This window comes from Ptychodera flava, chromosome 13, assembly GCF_041260155.1.
Source record: "Ptychodera flava strain L36383 chromosome 13, AS_Pfla_20210202, whole genome shotgun sequence".
Taxonomy (NCBI): Eukaryota; Metazoa; Hemichordata; class Enteropneusta; family Ptychoderidae; genus Ptychodera; species Ptychodera flava.
In genome coordinates, this window is record NC_091940.1 from 38503075 (window position 1) to 38523188 (window position 20114).

At 38.6% G+C, this 20114-nt stretch overlaps 1 protein-coding gene across 1 annotated transcript; it reads right to left on the bottom strand.

Moving 5' to 3' along the window:
- Nucleotides 1-15354: 15354 nt before the first annotated feature.
- LOC139148407 (trans-L-3-hydroxyproline dehydratase-like) lies at nucleotides 15355-18499 on the bottom strand. The gene is made up of 3 exons (XM_070719849.1): nucleotides 17928-18499; nucleotides 16660-16946; nucleotides 15355-15657 (listed from the first exon to the last, which is right to left on the bottom strand). Exons 1-3 carry the CDS (start codon nucleotides 18457-18459, stop codon nucleotides 15397-15399), a joined length of 1080 nt encoding a protein of 359 aa, XP_070575950.1. The 5' UTR covers nucleotides 18460-18499; the 3' UTR covers nucleotides 15355-15396.
- Nucleotides 18500-20114: the final 1615 nt, after the last annotated feature.

Consider the following 20114-nt stretch of genomic DNA (forward strand, 5'->3'; position numbering starts at 1 on the left):
TTTTGTATTTTATATATATATATATATATATATATATATATATATATATATATATATATATATATATATATATATATATATATATGGTAGATATAATATTTGTGTGTGTGTGTGTGACACAAATTACTTCAAGTATTACATAATTTTTTATTTATAACGCTCTCCTTTTACATCTAACACTGTAATTTCCCACGAGGACACCTGTATATTTTGATATGGCTTTCATATGGAGGAGAAGAGAGAGAGAGAGAGAGAGAGAGAGAGAGAGAGAGAGAGAGAGAGAGAGAGAGAGAGAGAGAGAGAGAGAGAGAGAGAGAGAAGAGAGAGAGAGAGAGGAGAGAGAGAGAGAGAGAGAGAGAGAGAGCACTGATCGACATGCCGATAGGCTAGCTAGCTAGCTAGATAGATAGATAGACGGATGGATGGATGGATGGATGGAAGGATAGCTAGACATGTTTTACTCATTTATCTTCGTTAGTTAATAAAAGAATTGTATATATATATATATATATATATATATATATATATCTATATATATATATATATATATATATTATATATATATATATACGGATAGTTTCAATCGGATCGAAACCCACAACATACGGCATCAGTCGCCTAGCTGAGAGGCCACAGACAGAACCACTCGGCTAAATCTCCACTCCCAAAAAGAGTGGTTCAATAGCCGGCTAAGTTGTTACATTTTTCTGACTGAGACCGCTCAACACGTTGTAGAGTTCGTGAAGCACTCACGCACGCATGCTCACTATCATACATCGACATACACACACTTTATCGAAGCGAAGAAACGAAATATATATATTATATTATATATATATATATATATATATATAATATATATATATATATATATATATATATATATATATATATATATATATCTAATTTATGTCCACCTTTTGTTTTACCTATGTCGCGCCCCGGGGGGGGTCACCCTGTTTTCGAAATTTGGAATAGGGGGGTCACCCTGTTTTCAAAATTTGGAATAGGGGGTCAGCCAGTTTTTGACGTCGGCAAAAAATAATCCATCGGCCCCCCAGGCCAAAGAAACTGACCAGTCCCTTAGGTAATTTTCTTCTCGATTCAATAAACTGCATCTTGGGCCACTTATGATTTTCTGGACTATGCAATGCGAGCTCAAGTTGTAATACTTTTCTCCAGGGTGCTCCAGGGTACTGGAGAAACCCGTGTAAACAAACTAACTGGGAACGGAGAAAGAAATGAAAGGAAAGACATTAAGGGGAGATGAGAGCATTTCGACGGTGCGTCAAGCTCGAGAATGGATTCGTTGGAATATATTGAATGAACGTGGGAAAGAACCGATTTAAAGTCGAACTTACCCAGCTCGCCAGCAAATAATTGTGACAATACTGTTACGTGAGACACTCAGGTCATGAGTGGGAGAAAATGACATACATAACAGTACTTATACATTTTATATATATACTCCAATCATAAATACCCAAAATTAATGACTAATTATAGGTTAGATTTGGTGCTTCTGGTGATCGTCAAAGGCTGTTATTTTATTGCCAAAATACACACTATCATACGCTAATCGCAAACAACCAAGATGTGAACGATGTGTTGAGTTGCTTTCTCTTTATTACATTAATTTATTCGATTAAGTAAAGATGGCAAATCATCTAGCATTGCTTACTTTAAGCAAAATCAACAATGAATTTAAGCGGAACCCGACCTTTTCTGTGTCGATGACACGCCAACAAAATTTACCCATCTCGTCATCAATTTGGAGAATGTGCCTTAGGAACAGATAGTCGGACTCTCAAACTTTTTCTATACAGTTTTGCTCTACTGCTTGTTGGGACTCATTTTGAAGATTACCGGCCTATTTTTGTGAAAATCGAAATAAACTTTGCCCCCCCCCCCCCCCCTCCAGAAAAGGCACTGGGATTACGGCGTTTTTGAATTTCAAGTGTCAAGAGACAATAATTTGTTTGTCCAGTATCAAATTTTGCACGGTGACCCCGATTTCAATTTTTGACGAAAGGAATGGTTTAAAGTTTCTTTGAGGGAAGTTTTAGCAAAACTGCCAGGCTTTTATTTTCGAGGTGCGTACTTCGCATGTCTAACACCAAACTGGTTCAAATTCTGTATACATATTGAATTATTGAAAACACCCAGGTCGGAGCACCAGTGCTAACCCTATACGCTGTCTGGTAAATTTCATCAAAGATGTGGTCAAATCATAGGACAGATAACTTTACCATTGCATAGGCAATGAACTTGAAAAGTCGGTTTGGATGATGTAATTGAAGTTACGGATATATTGATAAGACATGTACAATTGGAACGTCAACGGTACAGAATATAAAGATGGACGTGAAGATCATCCTGTTAATGACGTAATCTTGCTTGATGAGATTAACTATTAAGATTGTGATAAGTGAAGTGATGAACGCGATAACTTTTGAACACCATTTGTGATGATCATTCATGATTAAAATGCTCTGAAAATATTGTTAAGACGAAATGCGTATCGGTTAAATGAAGAAAAAGAAGAAGAGGAGGAAGAAGAAAGGCCAATGCCTCTGTGTTAAAAAAAACAACTCGTTCATTCAAAATAAGTTATTTCAAATTTTCAAGTAAACAGCATATTTGTTGACATGTAACCTATGACCCCTAACAATTTCTCAAACAACTGTTTCATTGGAACCACGTGATCATAGAATGCTGTACAATTTGCTGCTATATCGGAATTGTTTATTAAAATAAATGATTGGTCATTTTTATCATGGATATTTGACATTGTACAATTTATTATGAGTAGGATTGTGATTCACAAATCCAAATTCATCATACGCTTTACATTTAGTGACAGTCGCTGTAGTATGTCCAAATGCCTCTTCCAATTACAGTATATAGTATCAGTGACCTCGTTTACATGTCATTGTTCTGATAATCTATGAATTTCTACATCCAGAAATTTCCGAAAGCATCGCCTTGTCAACACAGGGACACGGAAAAAGGCACAGAAAAATCGAGAGAATCGCTTAGCTTTCGGTAAAATTGAATAAATAGAAATGACCAAATATATTTATGATGACCAGAACTGTTATGTTTTGGTTATGAAGAAGCCATTGATTTTTACAAATAAGGAATCCATGGTCGTTTTTAAGGTACATGCAATACCAACATATTGATTTATCTTTTTTGTGACATGTAAACATATCGCCTGTTCTGTTTCTGCCTATTTTGCTCTGACAATGTGATGATATTAACATAAAGAGGCGACGAGGATGTGTCCTAGATCCTATTTCAAATATCCTACTTGACACGAAACAGCTGTTGCCGCGGAGCTGTGTGAAAAAAAACCATCTGAATAAATAGAATCAGAAGAATTTCACCGATTAGGAAATCACTTCTTCACCGATTAGGAAATTACGAGGTAACTGCGCCTGTAAGTTTCTTGATTACAAACAATGTATTTCGTGCACAATATCTAGATTTACCTCATCATCATAACTGCAACATTTAAATTATACCATGTAGATTATGACAGACATGTTTTTAACTTTTATTAATAACCATCGTACCATGGATACAGTGTTTACATTGGTCGTATGGGTCCCATACTACATTTGAGCGCAGTTCAGACGACTGTATTCCTTTAAGTTTGTCAATGGATGAATTCTTTTATCGCAGACTCAATGAACATTTCGCAATAGGAGATTGTTCTTCTTCATATTTGTGCATGCATACAAAGAAACACGTATGTCAATAGGAACAAAGGACGACTGTTGATACAATTAATGTTGGTATCATGTCATATAACCAACACATGAAAACATGTATCATTTTGATTGTTCTTCGGTTATCGTCACTAAGGGAGCCGTCATTATTGATGCCAGGGGGGTCGGAAGAATAGTCTCGGGCATACCGACACTTTGAGTAACCCCCTTCCTCATGTGCGATAACCCCTCTTGCCAACTCGAAATTTTTGTGTGACACCAACCCTTGCAATTGTAACACACATGCACACACGATCGGATGTACACATGCGCGCATGCAACGTAGTCCGGAACTAAGCCTGTGCAAACCTTAAGCTTATATTCATAACAGAATCTTTCAAAAATTGCATTGTCAAATATTTGTCTCGTATTATTTAGTTGCCAGAGAATTACCTTTTTATATTAAGTCACAGCTAAAGAATACTGGGACGACCTCACGGTGGGGTCATTTTTCTGACTTTTGTATATGCTGTCCTCTGATGAATTGTGACAACAAAGTAAACATAAAAAGGGATTCCATCATTCTATTTGAGTTAGACAGCCTGAAGTATCCCTCAACTACAATTTTCTACTACAAACACATTTCCCCCTCATTTTTTGATGATTTTTAACAAAGACACACATATAACGTCTCAGAGATTTATGTACTTTTTCTGAGTTTTTGCATATGTTTTGTAGGATACAATGAGTTGACAAGAAAAACTATAAGAAAATGTAGTGTTCCCATCGTACTTTTTCAGATACATCTGAAGAGATAATAATTACTGAAGTGTAACTATTTCCTGCAGTGCATTGCTTAAATATATGAGGGGGTCAGTAGGGGGTCTCCCCTTCTTGATGGAGAAACTTTGAAAAATTTGAAGTTGAAATAACGTGATTTGACGATACTTTTTGGTCAACTCTCACACCTGAATATTTTCGCATAATTCTTTTTGTTTGTCACTTTTTGCATATCCCTCCCCGTTCATCATTTTCCGAATGACCCCCTCTCATTCTTCCGACCCCTTCCCATTCTGCCGACTCCCTCCCATTCTTCTGACCCCCTCCCATTCTTCCGACCCCCGGCCGTAAATAATGACGATTCCCTAGATGTGCAATCTGTAATTTACTTTATGGCCTCGTGAGTCAATGAAAAATTCATATCACAAATTTAACTTGCATTAACCATGACATTACAGATATCACACAACAGCAATAGTTATCTAATATATAATTATATTATAATTATATTTTAAATACATATTATCGGATTATAACTCAATTTTGGCACCACTTTTTATTTGATTTCGTTTTCTCGTTGACTGAGATTCTAGAGGCAGTGAAACATGTCTGCTGTACACACGTGGCACTTTTTGTGCTGGTAAATTGATCAGATCTGGGCGGGTGAACGAACACATCATTGTACTTCGCGTCACACCTGTTGACTGTCCATAATTGTCTGATCCACGGAACGCCTCCACAATGGGCTTAAGCTGTACGGTACGGTGTTATTTGTGAGCACATTGAGTAAAGTCTTGCAATATAATCATCCAATCACTTGGGATGGGTTGTTAAAAAGGTATAACTTATAGCAACTCGTTTCCAACTAGTGATTCTTTCATGTACGCGGTTCTCGCCAGTAGATATATGGCGCATTACACGTGATGACCAGTTAAACTGAAATTTCAGGCAGAACCGATAAGGACTGTAAAGTCCATAAAGTTCAAAGCAATAATGGCACCTCAAAAATGTATTTGGATCAAGAGAGAGGTTTATCAAAGATCTTACGGACTGGTCATTTTCTTCGGCTTCGAGGGGGGGGGGGGGCAGTGGATTTGTGGGATCACTGTTGTTGACTTTGATGATTGGAGGAGTCAACGTGTTTTGGAAATGTTCAATAGGAGTCAGTGTGTTTTTGACTGTTAAGATTCTGGCCTATAACCGCATTCAGTATATAGCAAAGGCAACTCAGAAAATTGAAATAATGGATATTCACTGAAAATAAACCTTTACACTTAAATTATTTTGGAAAGACATCATTAAACTGGTCTTGTCTAAATTCTCCTCTAAACAGAGGGTGGCTGTACTTAATGACAATACTTCTTCCTTATTTTATTTTATATTATCAACTACAGCGTTTGTTTTTTTTACCCTTTAAATCTTTTTATCCCCATTTTCCTCAATGGAGTGAGATCCACCATGATGGTGAAACGTGAAGGACAAGTTGCAATACCAGTGTTAATTTTGTTAAAACAGCCTGTATATGTATAGGCACCAAGTGAGTTCCCAGTCCAGACCAAAATGCATGTGTTGGTAATGACACAGCACTTTATACATTTGAATGCTGTGTTGACAAAGTCAAATCTGGGCATTTTCGTATGTAGGCCCCTAATACACTAAATTAAAATCATGAAAACAAGTTTAAAATACAGCTTTTAAATATTAGCTTTATCCACAAATGAGAAAAAGATATTTTTAGCGAGCACAGCAGGTTTCATCATCATCATCCAGCTTTGTGGGTGGTAATAGTCTAATATACCGTAACATAGGGCTGTCCCCTCTGCATTAGTGATATACATCGATCTATGTACAACAGTTTTGGACTGCTTATGCACAGAAAGTGTGGCATATATTCACGGTTGATTTCAAATACTGTGTTCACACGTTCCCCATGTTGTAATTCCTATGTCTACGTACATCGGACATGTCAAAAATTCCACCAAAAAGACTTAAAATTAAATAAGAACAGAATCGCAAAATATGTAACTCAACTAAACCTATTGACTCGGGCAACTATCGATCCATGTGAAATTTAGTCCGTACAATTGTTTTAGCATGTGATTGTAGGGTGTATAAAAACCGCATAATTTGTCCCAGATTTCGGGATCTACGAATGGGTGTTCACGCCCTTTGCTTTCTGGCAGGCAGTATTTACCGGGAAATTTGACGCAATGAATGTCCCTATCTGCGTTGACAAAGAAGTGTTCTGGTCTGAAATAGGGACGAACGCCGAGAAACTTCTCGGCTCTGTTGAGTTGCTTATACGGATCGCGGGAAAATTCCGTCCCATCCAGGAGAAGAAGATTATCCCTGTCAAAGACGCTGTACCATCGGATCAGATATTTCACGTAGATTCCTAAATCGATTATTTCTGTCTGTTCTTTGATGCTTTCTGATCTACCAACATCGACAACTGTCGATTCGAAAGTATCGCGAATTCTCGTTGTGGCCCCAGTTCCCTCTAAGGTCGTCCTCCACTTGTATTCCAGATAGTCAGACACGGCACGTCGGAGCGGATCACACAGAACTAAGATTATTTTCACATCATCGGACAGTTCCCTCCGGATTCTGGTGGGAGCGTCGTGGGGAAAGTGAAAGTATTGCGGCGTCTTCTCGATCACTATTTGACCTTCCGTGCTGTAGGGCATCTGGTCGCTATACCAGGCAAGGTCTTTCCTTCCCCGCGAATCGAAATAGTGAACTTCAGCTTGTGACGCACCTGTGACGTCAGGATGAAGATTTAGAAATCGCAAAAAAGCACCAGTGCCACATTTCTTGACTCCACCTATGATGACGTTCGGCAGACGTTTTTTGCATCCCCGGCGTTTCAATTCGTCTTCGCTGTACAGTTGTTTCTCCGTCGTTACAAAATACGGATACCTGGGTTTGTAACAATAACTGCCGAATTTGGCTTCAATATATTTATCTAAATCTACGCTTGCTTCCCAGTTCACAGTTTCGGCGACAAAATAATCTAAGTTATCGCCAGGATCACTCGCCAATCCATCACTAAGGTCGTCGTCGCGATCGCCAACGTTCCTAGCGTCTACGCACGCACTACCATAGTCCGTCCGCAAGACTGAATACCGAAATGTGTACTCGTGCCTCACGAGCAACGAAATCACCAGAAAGATGCCGATGGCAGCACATTTCAAGTGTTCTCTACGGATCGCCGCTGATACAACTCTCATTCGCGTCGTCATTACGTTTCTGTGGTCTTCCTGAAAGCAACGGCTCGGAATAAACTGGGAATAGCATTAAAATGTTCACAGCTGTAGCAGCCGCTTAATTTTTCACGTAAACTACCGGTGCCGTCTGCGGCATGAACATATGTTGCCTGACCCTTTTGTTGATGTGCTGGGGGCTGGGCAGTTTCTTCGACGGAGAGGGAGGGGCAGATGCGTGGAAATCACCCTTTTTTGAATTGGGTAGTAGGGGTCACAGTGTTTTTTGTTGCTTTTGTTTTTGTTTGTTTTTTTCGGGGAGGGGGTCAATATAGAGGTAAGTGTGTTTGGATTGTAAGATAGCAGCTCCCAGCCCATAAAACATCACCATACAGCCACGAATTGCATCATTCAATTGTAGTTTTCGGCTTGACCTACGGCACCTAACTAATATATCAAAGATATCTAGATGATTGCAAATTCGTAAAGTTTACCAATCATGATGAAATCTGCAATTTATGTACACAGTCACAGTGTGACAAGAATTCGATCATTGACTTTTTTCTCTTTGAGAACTGTGTATGAGAAAACAACGTGAACAAATGTTTCAGAATACATTGACAGAGTCACGTATAATCGAAAAAAGGGTACGAAAAACAGAGCTGCCACTCTATTCCAAGTTTGGAAAACAGGGCATCTCCGAGCCACAGGTAACAAAATGTTGAAAAATTGTGTGAACTACCTTTTTCAATACTTTGGAAACGACTGTTCTTTTAATTTCCTTGACATATATACACACATACTGTTGTGAACATGTTGATCTGAATACAAAAAGATTACGTAGATATGTTAGGATTATATGCACATACTATGTAGGATTCAACTTACAAACAAATGCAAAAATGAAAAAAAAACCCACAAAAATCAAATGAGTCATCGAAGGAATTTATTTTGTTGACAGATGTGCAGATACAAGGCAATTCTCGTGTGGATAATATCTGCAAAGGGTGCTACAAAAACACTGGATCAACCGCTCTCAAACTGAATATTTGGGTATTCCACCGAAATAACACTAGAAGTAGATGGAAGATACAAAAAGCGATGAATGGTTTAGTTATGTAGTTGGAGAGTGTGCTTTGTGTGTACAGTCGTTGTATTTGCCATAGATAGGTACAATTGTAATGGCCTTGATCCAGTCTGGTTGAGGTTAACCGTTGACCCAGCCACTCTGTGACACGCTGAGTAAAATCACCTGATACATACATGCATGATGGTGTCATGATAAATTGTCATTATTTATTGAAAGACCCGCAGATGAAGCCAATACCCTCTTTTCCACTATACGCGGGTATTTTACGGCATTTCTGTAGTAAGCTTATTGTATTTACGAACAAGCAAACAAAAGACAACCGCTGGTAGGAATTAAATGAGATGTGTTAAAAGTGTAGAGTATAATTTTTAATCGTTTTATCATAGTTCTTGTTGATGAAAATAAATATATTAAATTCACAAATAGAGCAAGATATTTTCCAGATTTGTGATATTATTTTGAGCTTTTGCTTCACAAGTTCAATATGTTAAACATATTGAAGTTCATAACTGCATATTACTCATGCATGGCTGAATTCGATCTAAAGAATAATCATTTTCCCCCATGATATAGAACATGTTTTTGACTTTCCCGTGCGTTGTTACTCAACACGTACAGCTCCCGATGGTAACCTCGAGTCCCACCCACAAAACTTAGAATTGCTCAACTTAATGTAAAATATGCAGCTGTCAAACATTAGAATTCTCTACCTTCGTCACTACAGCAGTTACAATCAAAACAATTCTTTCAAATCAGATTTGAAGTCATATTTGTTACCTCGATAACGTTCTGTTTTTCATTATTATTAGTTGACAAGTTTTCTCTGTTACATGACAATTGTCATATTTTATTTCGCTTCGCACACATTTCCTAAGTTTGGGGCCGTTGACTAAACTAGTCCCAATGGACTATTTCTATGGTCCTCATCAGAAATACTTAATGTAATGCGGTGCTATCATTGTAACGATGTTTGTTTACTCGTTTTGATAAAATTTAACGACCAGCAATTGTAATCGGATATTTGCAATAAAAAGTTTCTCCTTTTTCCGGTGAAATATTACAGATATGAAATTAGTAAAACCATTGAATTACAAAAAAAAAGAACAGCAAAAACCAAATTGATATACATATTCCAATTCATAAACACAAAACAAGGAATAAATTTCCATTTTCACAGTTCTTACTAATGGTTTCCCATTTGTTGGTGCGTATAGTTGGCATATGGAATGGGATTGTAAGCAAAATAATGCATTTGGTGGATGACATAGTATAGTGACATCTGTGGGTGTGGGTCTTTTAATTAAAATGTTACCAATTATGTCCTGTTTGTTCAATGGCACATACAACCCATTGAACGGAAATCACGTGGGACCAATTTATCATTAATTTGAATTTTCTGTTAAAATTGCATGGTTGGACTGACTTGTCGCCATTAAAGTCGTCATGCTTACCCAGGAAAGCCTACATCTTAGTATGTGGCATTTTACACAATATTTATTGATCAAAAATAAGGTTGGTCGACAAGGATACCACGCATAAATTGTTACGCCTAAGCACCGTCCCTCCACCCACGTGGGTGGAGGGACGGTGACGCCTAACTCAGAATTACAAAGCAAATTCAAGATTGAAACTTGTTCTAATTTATGTAAATGATCATGTGAACAGACTGAATAAATGTTGCCCGCATTTGTTACAATTCTATGAATGTATTTATAATTGGCATTCGCAGAAAGTGAGCGCTCTAATGGGAAGACAGCCATTCATATCAGAGACGAAAGGAATGAGCATGCGCCACAGTTGGTTGACAGAAGGCTCGCTACGCTGAGCAGTGTAATTCACTTCAATGTCACATAATAACAAATTGGGATCAGTAGAAGCCTAAATTCAGATGTGTGCCTTCAATTGTTCATATCAGCGGACTGGCCGGGTCCCTGGCTGATGACGGCCAAGTGAAAGACCTCAAATTTAATGATATTCCAGACTGTTATCCGTGGCTCAATGGCAACTGGGCGACTCAATGTGTATGTGGTCTTTCACAAATTTTTGCAAATATCATTTTCAATTTTTGTGCTCCTGTGCGCCTTTCCTATTTGTGTGAGTTGAAAAATGTCAAGAATATGCATATGATCATGACTTCACGATAACATTCTCGACGAAAAGTAATTCCATGGTGAGATTTCCTAAAATAGACTTTCTTCTGTGACCGAGTTCAATAAAGTCGACATAAAGTCGATTGCTTTACAACTCGACATTTGTTTGTTTGTTCGTTGATTGGAAATTCTCTCTCTCTCTCTCTCTCTCTCTCTCTCTCTCTCTCTCTCTCTCTCTCTCTCTCTCTCTCTCTCTCTCTCTCTCTCTCTGGTATGTCCATATTATTAATATTATTGTAACTCAAACAGCATTCTCTGCGAATAAGAAAACCTGAAGCAAAGTCTGTTTTTTATGAATGCTTTATTTATTTCGCCGTATCCAAATTAATAACTTTTGGAAATATTTAATATATAGCAAACCCCAGGAATAAAAGAAGATACATCAATTACAATTATGGAGAAGAGGTCACATGATAATATAGCAGTCCGGTGAAAACCTCGAAAGAAGTCAATAAGGACTTGTTGAGTTCATCGCTCCGGTACCTTTCCATAACAATACAAAAAATGAACATGATATATGGCATGAATAGAAATAGTCTGAGTTTTAATGCAATTTCTTAAACGTGCTTTGATTCATAAATTTGACATGAAACTTTTCCTTCTCGGGGACAGTTTTTGTACTTCAATTCGTCAACAGCAACATGCAAGAACAGTACTTACTCAATGTCGACATATTCAGAATATTAAGTTATGAAATAAAGGCTGTACTGGGAATTCAAAAAATGTAATAAGGGACGGACCATTAGATCTTGGGAGGGGGTGGTCAAAAACAGAAAAAAAAATTTCAGAGCAGAAAGTTAGGAAAAAAAAATCTTCAAACTAGTTTGCAAAATCAAAAAAAAATAAGAAGACAAATGCGTAAAAAAAAATATCTGCAAAAGTCTTTAAAATCTTGATTTTTTTTTAGATTTTACCGACAGGAAGCAACTTTCTGTATTTTTTAGTACATCCTCCAGGCACATTTTAATTTTAATTTATACATTTAGAGTGACTGTATCCCTTATACTGGAAGTTGTGATTATCTTATCTTTTCAGGACTTTTGTATTCTGATCACTTGAAAATTATAAAATTATAGAGCCTGTTTTCTACTTGTTTCCTGCGTACAAACCAAGCAGGTACACTAGGTAAAACATTGAAACTATGGTATGGTTGTCAAGACAGAAAGTTATATTTGCCTTTTAAGATCAAGGTAAACAGATGCAGGCCACATCAGGTTCATTTTTTTCACAGCATTTTATTGCAATGATGAATGCAAGAATGGGTGAACAAGAAGAAACACGTCAATAATGATAAAACAACATATCAAATCATTTTGTATTATTTGCTTTTAAAAAGGCATTTTCAATTTTTTTTCTCAAAAAACAGCCTCAAAAAACAACAGCAACACATTTTTAACATTCAACAATACACTACGTAGAATGCCATCTATCCAACAAATCCAAACACAAAAACACACAAAAGGGTTGAACTTTGAAAGTTTCTCGATAGCAAATACTGAATAAATCTGCATGAATAATCGTTTGTGTGTAGCAAATGCTGAATGACAATTATCTGAAGAATTTTTCCACCACAAAAAAGAGCATGATTTAAACAAATCTTAAGGGACTTATGTAGCAAATTTCAAAGAAACTGGACAAGCCCTTTCAGAGAATACAGCTTTTTTGACCATGAATGGCATAAATTGCCCTAAAAAGACAAATATTGAAATTTCACCACATCTATACACATCCAATCAATTTGGACATGCTGCTACAGAGAAATAGATGTTTTGATCAAAAAAGGGCAACAAATATGCAAATTTCACTATATTTTGCAAACAGCTTCTCAGCTTGTCAAAATCAATTGTAAATCATGAGATAGGCATGATGTTTGGTGGTGTGAATGTAGGCATTTCACCACGCAGTAGAAAGGGAAGCCAAAAAACCAAAATAGTCAATTTTCAAAACTATAGGAAGCTACTGAGGAGCAAGAAGACCATGTTTCAGAGGAAGATGTGTAATCTGAAAAAAATGCTCCCCAAGTGCCACCAAATAACACCATTTTAATCTCTATTTTTCAAAAGCTCCTATGGCAGAAGGGGGGACACCCCCCTCCTGACCTCCCCCCGCAAAAATACTCCCCAAGTGCCACCAAATAACACCATTTTAATCTCTATTTTTCAAAAGCTCCAACGGCAGGAGGGGGACACCCCCTCCTGACCTCCCCCGTGACTGCTTGCGCGGTCGCTTATGGTGCTTCACACCACATCTTTGCCCTCTTTATCCTCAGACAGCGACGAACTAAAAAAAAATTATAAATCGGAGAATTTACTCTGAAAAAAAAAATTGCACAGCTAATCTCAATTGGAAAAAAAATTTTTTAGAAATTTACAATAGTAAAAAAAAAATTTTGACAATTTCATTGTGACCACCCCCCTCTCAAGATCTAATGGTCCATCCCTAAAGAGGACGATATTTTTCGTCGGCAAAAAATAGTTTACCGTCTTTATTGCTTTGTTTTCATTTGTGAATGAGGTGAATACGTTGCCAGGGATCGTCGCTTTGACGCTTTGTGCACAGTGTGTAGATCGCTAAACCCATGCGTCAGTTTGGAACAGCATACGCGAGAGATTAAATGAGGAATGAAAATGTCAGAGGTCCATGCACACATCCATTAACGACATATTTGGTCCATTTTTAGCCCACGTGTTCACACATGTGGGCTAATGTCGCAGCAATGTTTTTTTCTGTCTGTCTGTCTGTAAGCCAATTCCTCATTTGCTCATTTCCATATTTAATGGACTCTCCTAATAAGTGATATTTATCTGAATTGACTAGACCAAAGATGATGAAACTTGCTATATACATGTACATTGAAGATACCATGATACAACATTATTGAAAGTCATTTAACATTTTTACTTCAGCCAATTCCTAATTTATATATTAAATTAGAACATTTCAGTCGATTCCTAATTTGCATATGTAATGAACTTTCCTAAGGGACCGTTCAGTTTTTACGTCCTGGGGGGGGGCCGGCAAAATCTTGTCGCCGGTGTTCAAAAAAATATAGACCCCCCCCTGCATTTTTCGCGAAAAAATGATGACCCCCCTTTGTCAGACGAAAACAATTGATGACCCCCCCCCCCCGCTGAAAAATAACCAAAACCCATATGTCAAATTTACCCGCACGGTTTGGTTTGGACTCCGGTACGCGGCGCACTTTATTCATGTAGCAGAGATGCCAGTGCACAAACTTCTCAGCCACATCCATGCAAACGTCTGTTACTTACGACGACTGTAAGGCAATTTTTAACTTCATTTCCATAGACAACTTATGTCCATGGACATTGTATAAAGTCAACTTTATTCTAGTGGGCAACCAAAGGTGGCCCGCTGGTAAAAAGAGGGTCAATCATGGCCATTGCACGAAGTAAACTTTACTGAACAGGGCCGCTTAAGGCGTCCGGCCGTTAAGATGGTCATGGGGTATTACAATAAAGAAAATTTATTGTAGTGGGCCGCCTGCGGCGGCCCGCCGTTAAAGAGGGTCGATCATGGCCATTGCATGAAGTTAACCTAATTGGAGTGGGCCGTCAAAGGCGTCTGCCCGTTAAGAGGGTCATGGGTAATACATAAAGTGTATTTATTATAGTGGGCCGCCAAAGGCGGCCCGCCGGTAAAGAGGGTCGATCATGGCCATGGCATAAAGTGAACTTTGTTGTAGGTATTATGTTTTTGAAAATGTGGTGACCCCCCCTTTCCTACCAGTGAAAAAGTGATGACCCCCCCCCCCCGTTCGCGGATTCCAAAATTATGATGACCCCCCTGGATTTTGCCGCCCCCGGCCTTAAAAACTGAACGGTACCTAATTAGGGATATATACTTGGATTTACTTGATCAAAGTTGGCAAAACATGCTATGTACATTGATGATTATACCAATACCAGGTTATAACAATATTGAAAGTCATTTCGCATTTACATGTCAGCTAATTTATAATTTGCATATTTAACGAGCTTTCACAGTTTGGCATGTATAGCTTGAAGGACTTGACCAAAGGCAATTACACTAGCTATGTAAAGTGAAGATACAATGACAAGAGTCAAAGAAGTATTTTTATCCCAAGAATTAATCTGTGGTGAATATTGTTCATTATGTGGATCATAACACTTTCAATGAAGTTGCAAACATGTGGCAAAGGTTCAAATTTACACATTACTGCAATATATAATGAAACACGTGAGCATTTTCAGTACATATCTGGTATCTTATTGTGCGATAGACACGCGCTTGGCAACTATAGTGGTGGGTTATCGTAACCTGGTCAAAATGAGCAGGGATGTCATAGAACTGCTAGTACAACAAATTCAAGCGTTAATTATCATATTATTGTTGGCGTAACATCGAATTTATGAGTTGGAATATTACGCGGGTAATTTTGCATCCTTTTTGTTATTTTCTCCATAGGCCCCGATCACTCAAACAAGAAATCCGTGTTGCAACTGGTCTCCGTCTTCCGTAATGTAGGTAGCGGTACCGGTGTAGTGCCCTCTGCCGGTGATTTCCACAATGACCGCATCGAAATCACCGCACTTGGTTTTCCTCATTGGCCTTGCAGAGTACTGGCTACCAGTGACAGCACTAACAAACGTCTTGGTCTCGTTCAAGCTGATCTGACCCCGGCTAAGTTGTAGGGCTACTCTGGCCATAGTGCCGCTGCCACAAGGTGCACGAGGAATCTAAGTTACGGATAAAAGCAACAAAAAGTAAACGTGTTTTTCAGAGATGACATGCCTCGGATAGCTAGCACTATTCTTGTTCATAAAAATTAAAATATGTCTAACTTTCTGGATATTTCAACAAAAAGGACACCACATAAGTCATGCAGGATATCAGCCCCGAAGCATCGCTTCGCTTGCATCTACTAATTCACCTCTTTTCGAGGCTGATAGAATAACCCTGCCCCTTTAAAAAAAACCCCTGCCTATGTCAGATTCTTTATCAACAAAACATTCCTCCCAATGGAAGGGGTCCCGACATACGTCGACATATTTCTAGCAGTGCCGCTACCGGGAGACTTGCCGTCACGCGGGAATTGCCGTAAAATTACAGAACAGATTTAGGGCACAGGCGTCCGTTACATTTCTGGAATGGAAATTTACATTTACATGGAAATTACAGTATTTGGTCCATGAGACTTTGTAATATCCATGCCAATCATTTGGCTCTCATCTTAAAGGCAATTCACCTACTTTGATGTGCCTTCATTGTTTGTGCCAATAAATACATTTTCTGAGAGATAAGAAATAAAATGGACTGATTTGATTTGATAAATGAGGGATTCAAATACAAAAAACGTATATACCTAACGATATTTCACACACACACAAACACGCACACACACACACACACACTGCAGATTCGTCTAATGATTGCTCAGTGAGAATAGACAGTGTGAAATTCAACGTTACTAGCCGCCTTTGCTTCAACGTGAAGTACATACGTTTAATGCAGTATTTTTGTTGTCAAAGAAATAGACAGCAGAAAACGAAATAAACAATTACCCACGAAAACCAAAGAAAAAATACTAACGAACACGCGCGAAAACAAAATAAAAGAAAACGCATCGACGAAAGTTAATAAAAATAGTGCCAGATGAAAGAACATGGGCGAAAACTCAATAAAAGAAAACTCACGACCGTGATGTACACAGAATTGCAACAGTGATTGATATCTCTTACCAGTTTGGTGTCGCTGACACAGCATTGCATACTACGCTCGTCTTCGTCTTTGCCATCGGTTAGTAAGGTACCGTATACGAATGACAAATCAGCAGCATCCGGGTGATCTACCTTCACCTGTTCTTGGACCGACTTTGTTACCAACGCGCCGACTTCTCTGATTTTCGTCATGGGTGTTTTCCTAAGATCGATATCGACTTTATCATCCGATAGAACCGCAAAGAATAAACCACCATAACAGATATCAACTTTGACTTTACCGACACCAGTGACATCTACGTCCACGCCTGCAAGAAACGTGCATTGTAGAAACTACAGAGCAGGATGTTTGATACCGTTTGCAATAGCAACAAAGATTCCCGACTTTAACACGGTGATGGAGGGACAGTGATTTAACTTTTAGTGTTGACGCACTGAGCTCCGATAGTTACCTCATGATGATTGGAACCCAGTGCGTCACAACTGTCGTGAATGGCTGAAAAGTTGGGTTTTAGGTAATGAATATAAAAAACTGTTTTCACTATGCTTCTACACTTTCCTACCTTTACCAAACCAAAGTAACAAAAATATTTTCCCAACTTTCTCCAAAGCAAGGTTCAAAACCTCAAAATAGAATTGTGTGAACACGAACCATAACTTCACAGGTTCGCATTTTTTTCCGTTTGACGTGTACATCACCTCAGAACTTGAGAAGGGTTTCATAACTGAACACATTATTTTAACGCATTTCACAACAGAACTGTAGCAGACAGGCAGCTGCTAAAAATTACACAGATCGTATAAACTAGAAAAGTGCGGTTGTACACTGTGTGTAATACACTGTATTATGAGTGCTTAAAATTTAAATTGTAAGCCATGAAATGACGGCGTCACACACTAACAATGACATATTATTCTCAGTTTCCTCATTAATTCATTTATGCTTAATGTAATAATTGGCATTGTTTGACTTGGCATACAATGAATCGTTTATCAATGGCGAATAGTCATCAGCTTGAACCTGACCATAAGGTATATTACAACAATTTCAAATTTTCGGAATAAAGGCTAGACCAACAACAAGTGATTGGTGTAAAAGAGGAGGAAGGGATGTAAAGCTACAAATTTATCGCAATATAAACACCTTCCATTTTTTCAATTTATTATAGTCATATACGGTGGTTAACCATTATATTACGAATATAGACAAAGAATTCAACATTGATACTCTAAAACAAGATTAAACCCCATGGTAAATTGAGTGTGCATACATGTGGAATTTCCCATACCTTTGGCATAAACAAATGCCGGAACACTTTGCAACTTAACAGATCCACTTCGACCATTTTTAAATTCCACGGCGGCCTTCACTACACCACAAGGATATTGTATGCGAACTTCAGTTTCAGGGTCTGTTGGAGTGACATAACCGTGGTCCACGGCAAACCTTGCAATTGCTATAGCGGAATGCCCACACATAGTTACGTTGTCTCCGCTGCTGTTGAAAATCAGAGTTGCGATGTCGGCGTCAGAAGAATCAGGCTGCACTATTACGGCACCATGCATGTCATGGTGTCCCCTCGGTTCAAGGATTAAGGTGTTTCTGATATACGCCAAGTGGTCTTTTAAGTAGTTCATCTTGTTAAAGAGAGTATCACCCTTGATGTTTGGAAAACCAGAAGTTACAATGCGTAGAGGATCACCTCCTACATGCATTTCAACAGTGGTTATTTTCAAGTCGTATTTCACTGCTCGAAAAGTTTCGCGAAGTCCGTTGTCGCCATTGCTTAAGCCTACAAGCTGATTTGAGGGGAGCGCCATGTTGCAAACCTTATGTCGAGTATGGCATTCTATTGAATGATTTGTCTTACCTCTTCACACTCCTGTTGTCAGTAAGAGGTATTCTGCCGCGTGGCGAATGAATCCCAGTGTTCAGTCAGTATAATCATAGGTCTATGGTATAATGTCTGCATTTTTTCAGGCGTTCAATCGGGAATTTACCAAAATCTTGTCACGATTTTTTAAATGTATATGTACATGAAAACAAAACAAGCATAACAGAATATATGACATCTTTGCATATTTAATTTTCACTTTTATAGCGCAAACGAAGATATATGTGGATGCACACGGACTCTGTGTTACGCAAGTTTGCACGTACAGAGAATTCAGTTATCATTCCAACTCCCCCCCCCTCCCCTTTCCCCACACAGAAACTCAACAGGTTGGACCAGTCACACATATCTTAGGGAGCGTTCAGTTTTTACGGCCTGGGGGGGGGGCGGCAAAATCTTGTCGCCAATGTTCGAAAAAATATTGACCCCCTGCATTCTTCGTGAAAAAAAGATGACCCCCCCTTTGTAAGATGAAAAAAATTTGATGAACCCCCCCCCCCCCCCCCACTGAAAAATAACCAAAACCCATATGTCAAATTTACCCGCATGGTTTAGATTTGAACTCCGGTACGCGGCACACTTTATTCGTGTAGCAGAGATGCCAGTGCACAAACTTCTCAGTCACATCCATTGAAACGTCTGTTAATTAGGACGACTGTAAGGCAATTTTTAGTCCCCACGGACACCGTCCGGGGGGACTTATAGGTTTGGTCATGTCCGTCCGTGCGTGCGTGCATCCGTCCGTCCGTGCGTCCGTCCGTTCACGCAGATATCTCAGAGATGCGTGGAGTGATTTCATTCAAACTTGGTACAAGGATTACTTCATATGTCATACAGATGCACGTCAATTTGTTTTGTGATACGATCCAATATGGCCGCCAGGCGGCCATTTTATTACGATTTTTCCATGTACAGAGCCATAACTCAGGCATGTTCCAACCGATTTTATTCAAAGTTAGTACAAGGACATCGACCAATGTCATAGATATGCACGTCAATTTGTTTTGTGATACAATCCAATATGGCCGCCAGGCGGCCATTTTATTACGATTTTTTCATGTACAGAGGCATAACTCAGCCATGTTCCAACCGGTTTTTCAAAGTTGGTACAAGGACATCGACCAATGTCATAGATATGCACGTCAATTTGTTTTGTGATACGATCCAATATGGCCGCCAGGCGACCATTTTATTACGATTTTTTCATGTACAGAGCCATTACTCAGGCATGTTTCGACCGACTTTATTCAGAGTTGGTCAAGGACATTGACCAATGTCATAGATATGCAAGTCAATTTGTTTTGTGATACGATCCAATATGGCCGCCAGGCGGCCATTTTATTACGATTTTTTCATGTAAAGAGCCATTACTCAGGCACGTTTCAACTGATTTTATTCAAAGTTGGTACAAGCTTATTGACAAATGTCATAGCTGTGCATGGCAATTTGTTTTGTGATACGATCCAAAATGGCCGCTGTGCGGCCATTTTATTACGATTTTTTCATGTACAGAGCCATAACTCAGGCATATCTCAACCGATTTTATTCAAAGTTGGTACAAGGACATTGACCTATGTCATA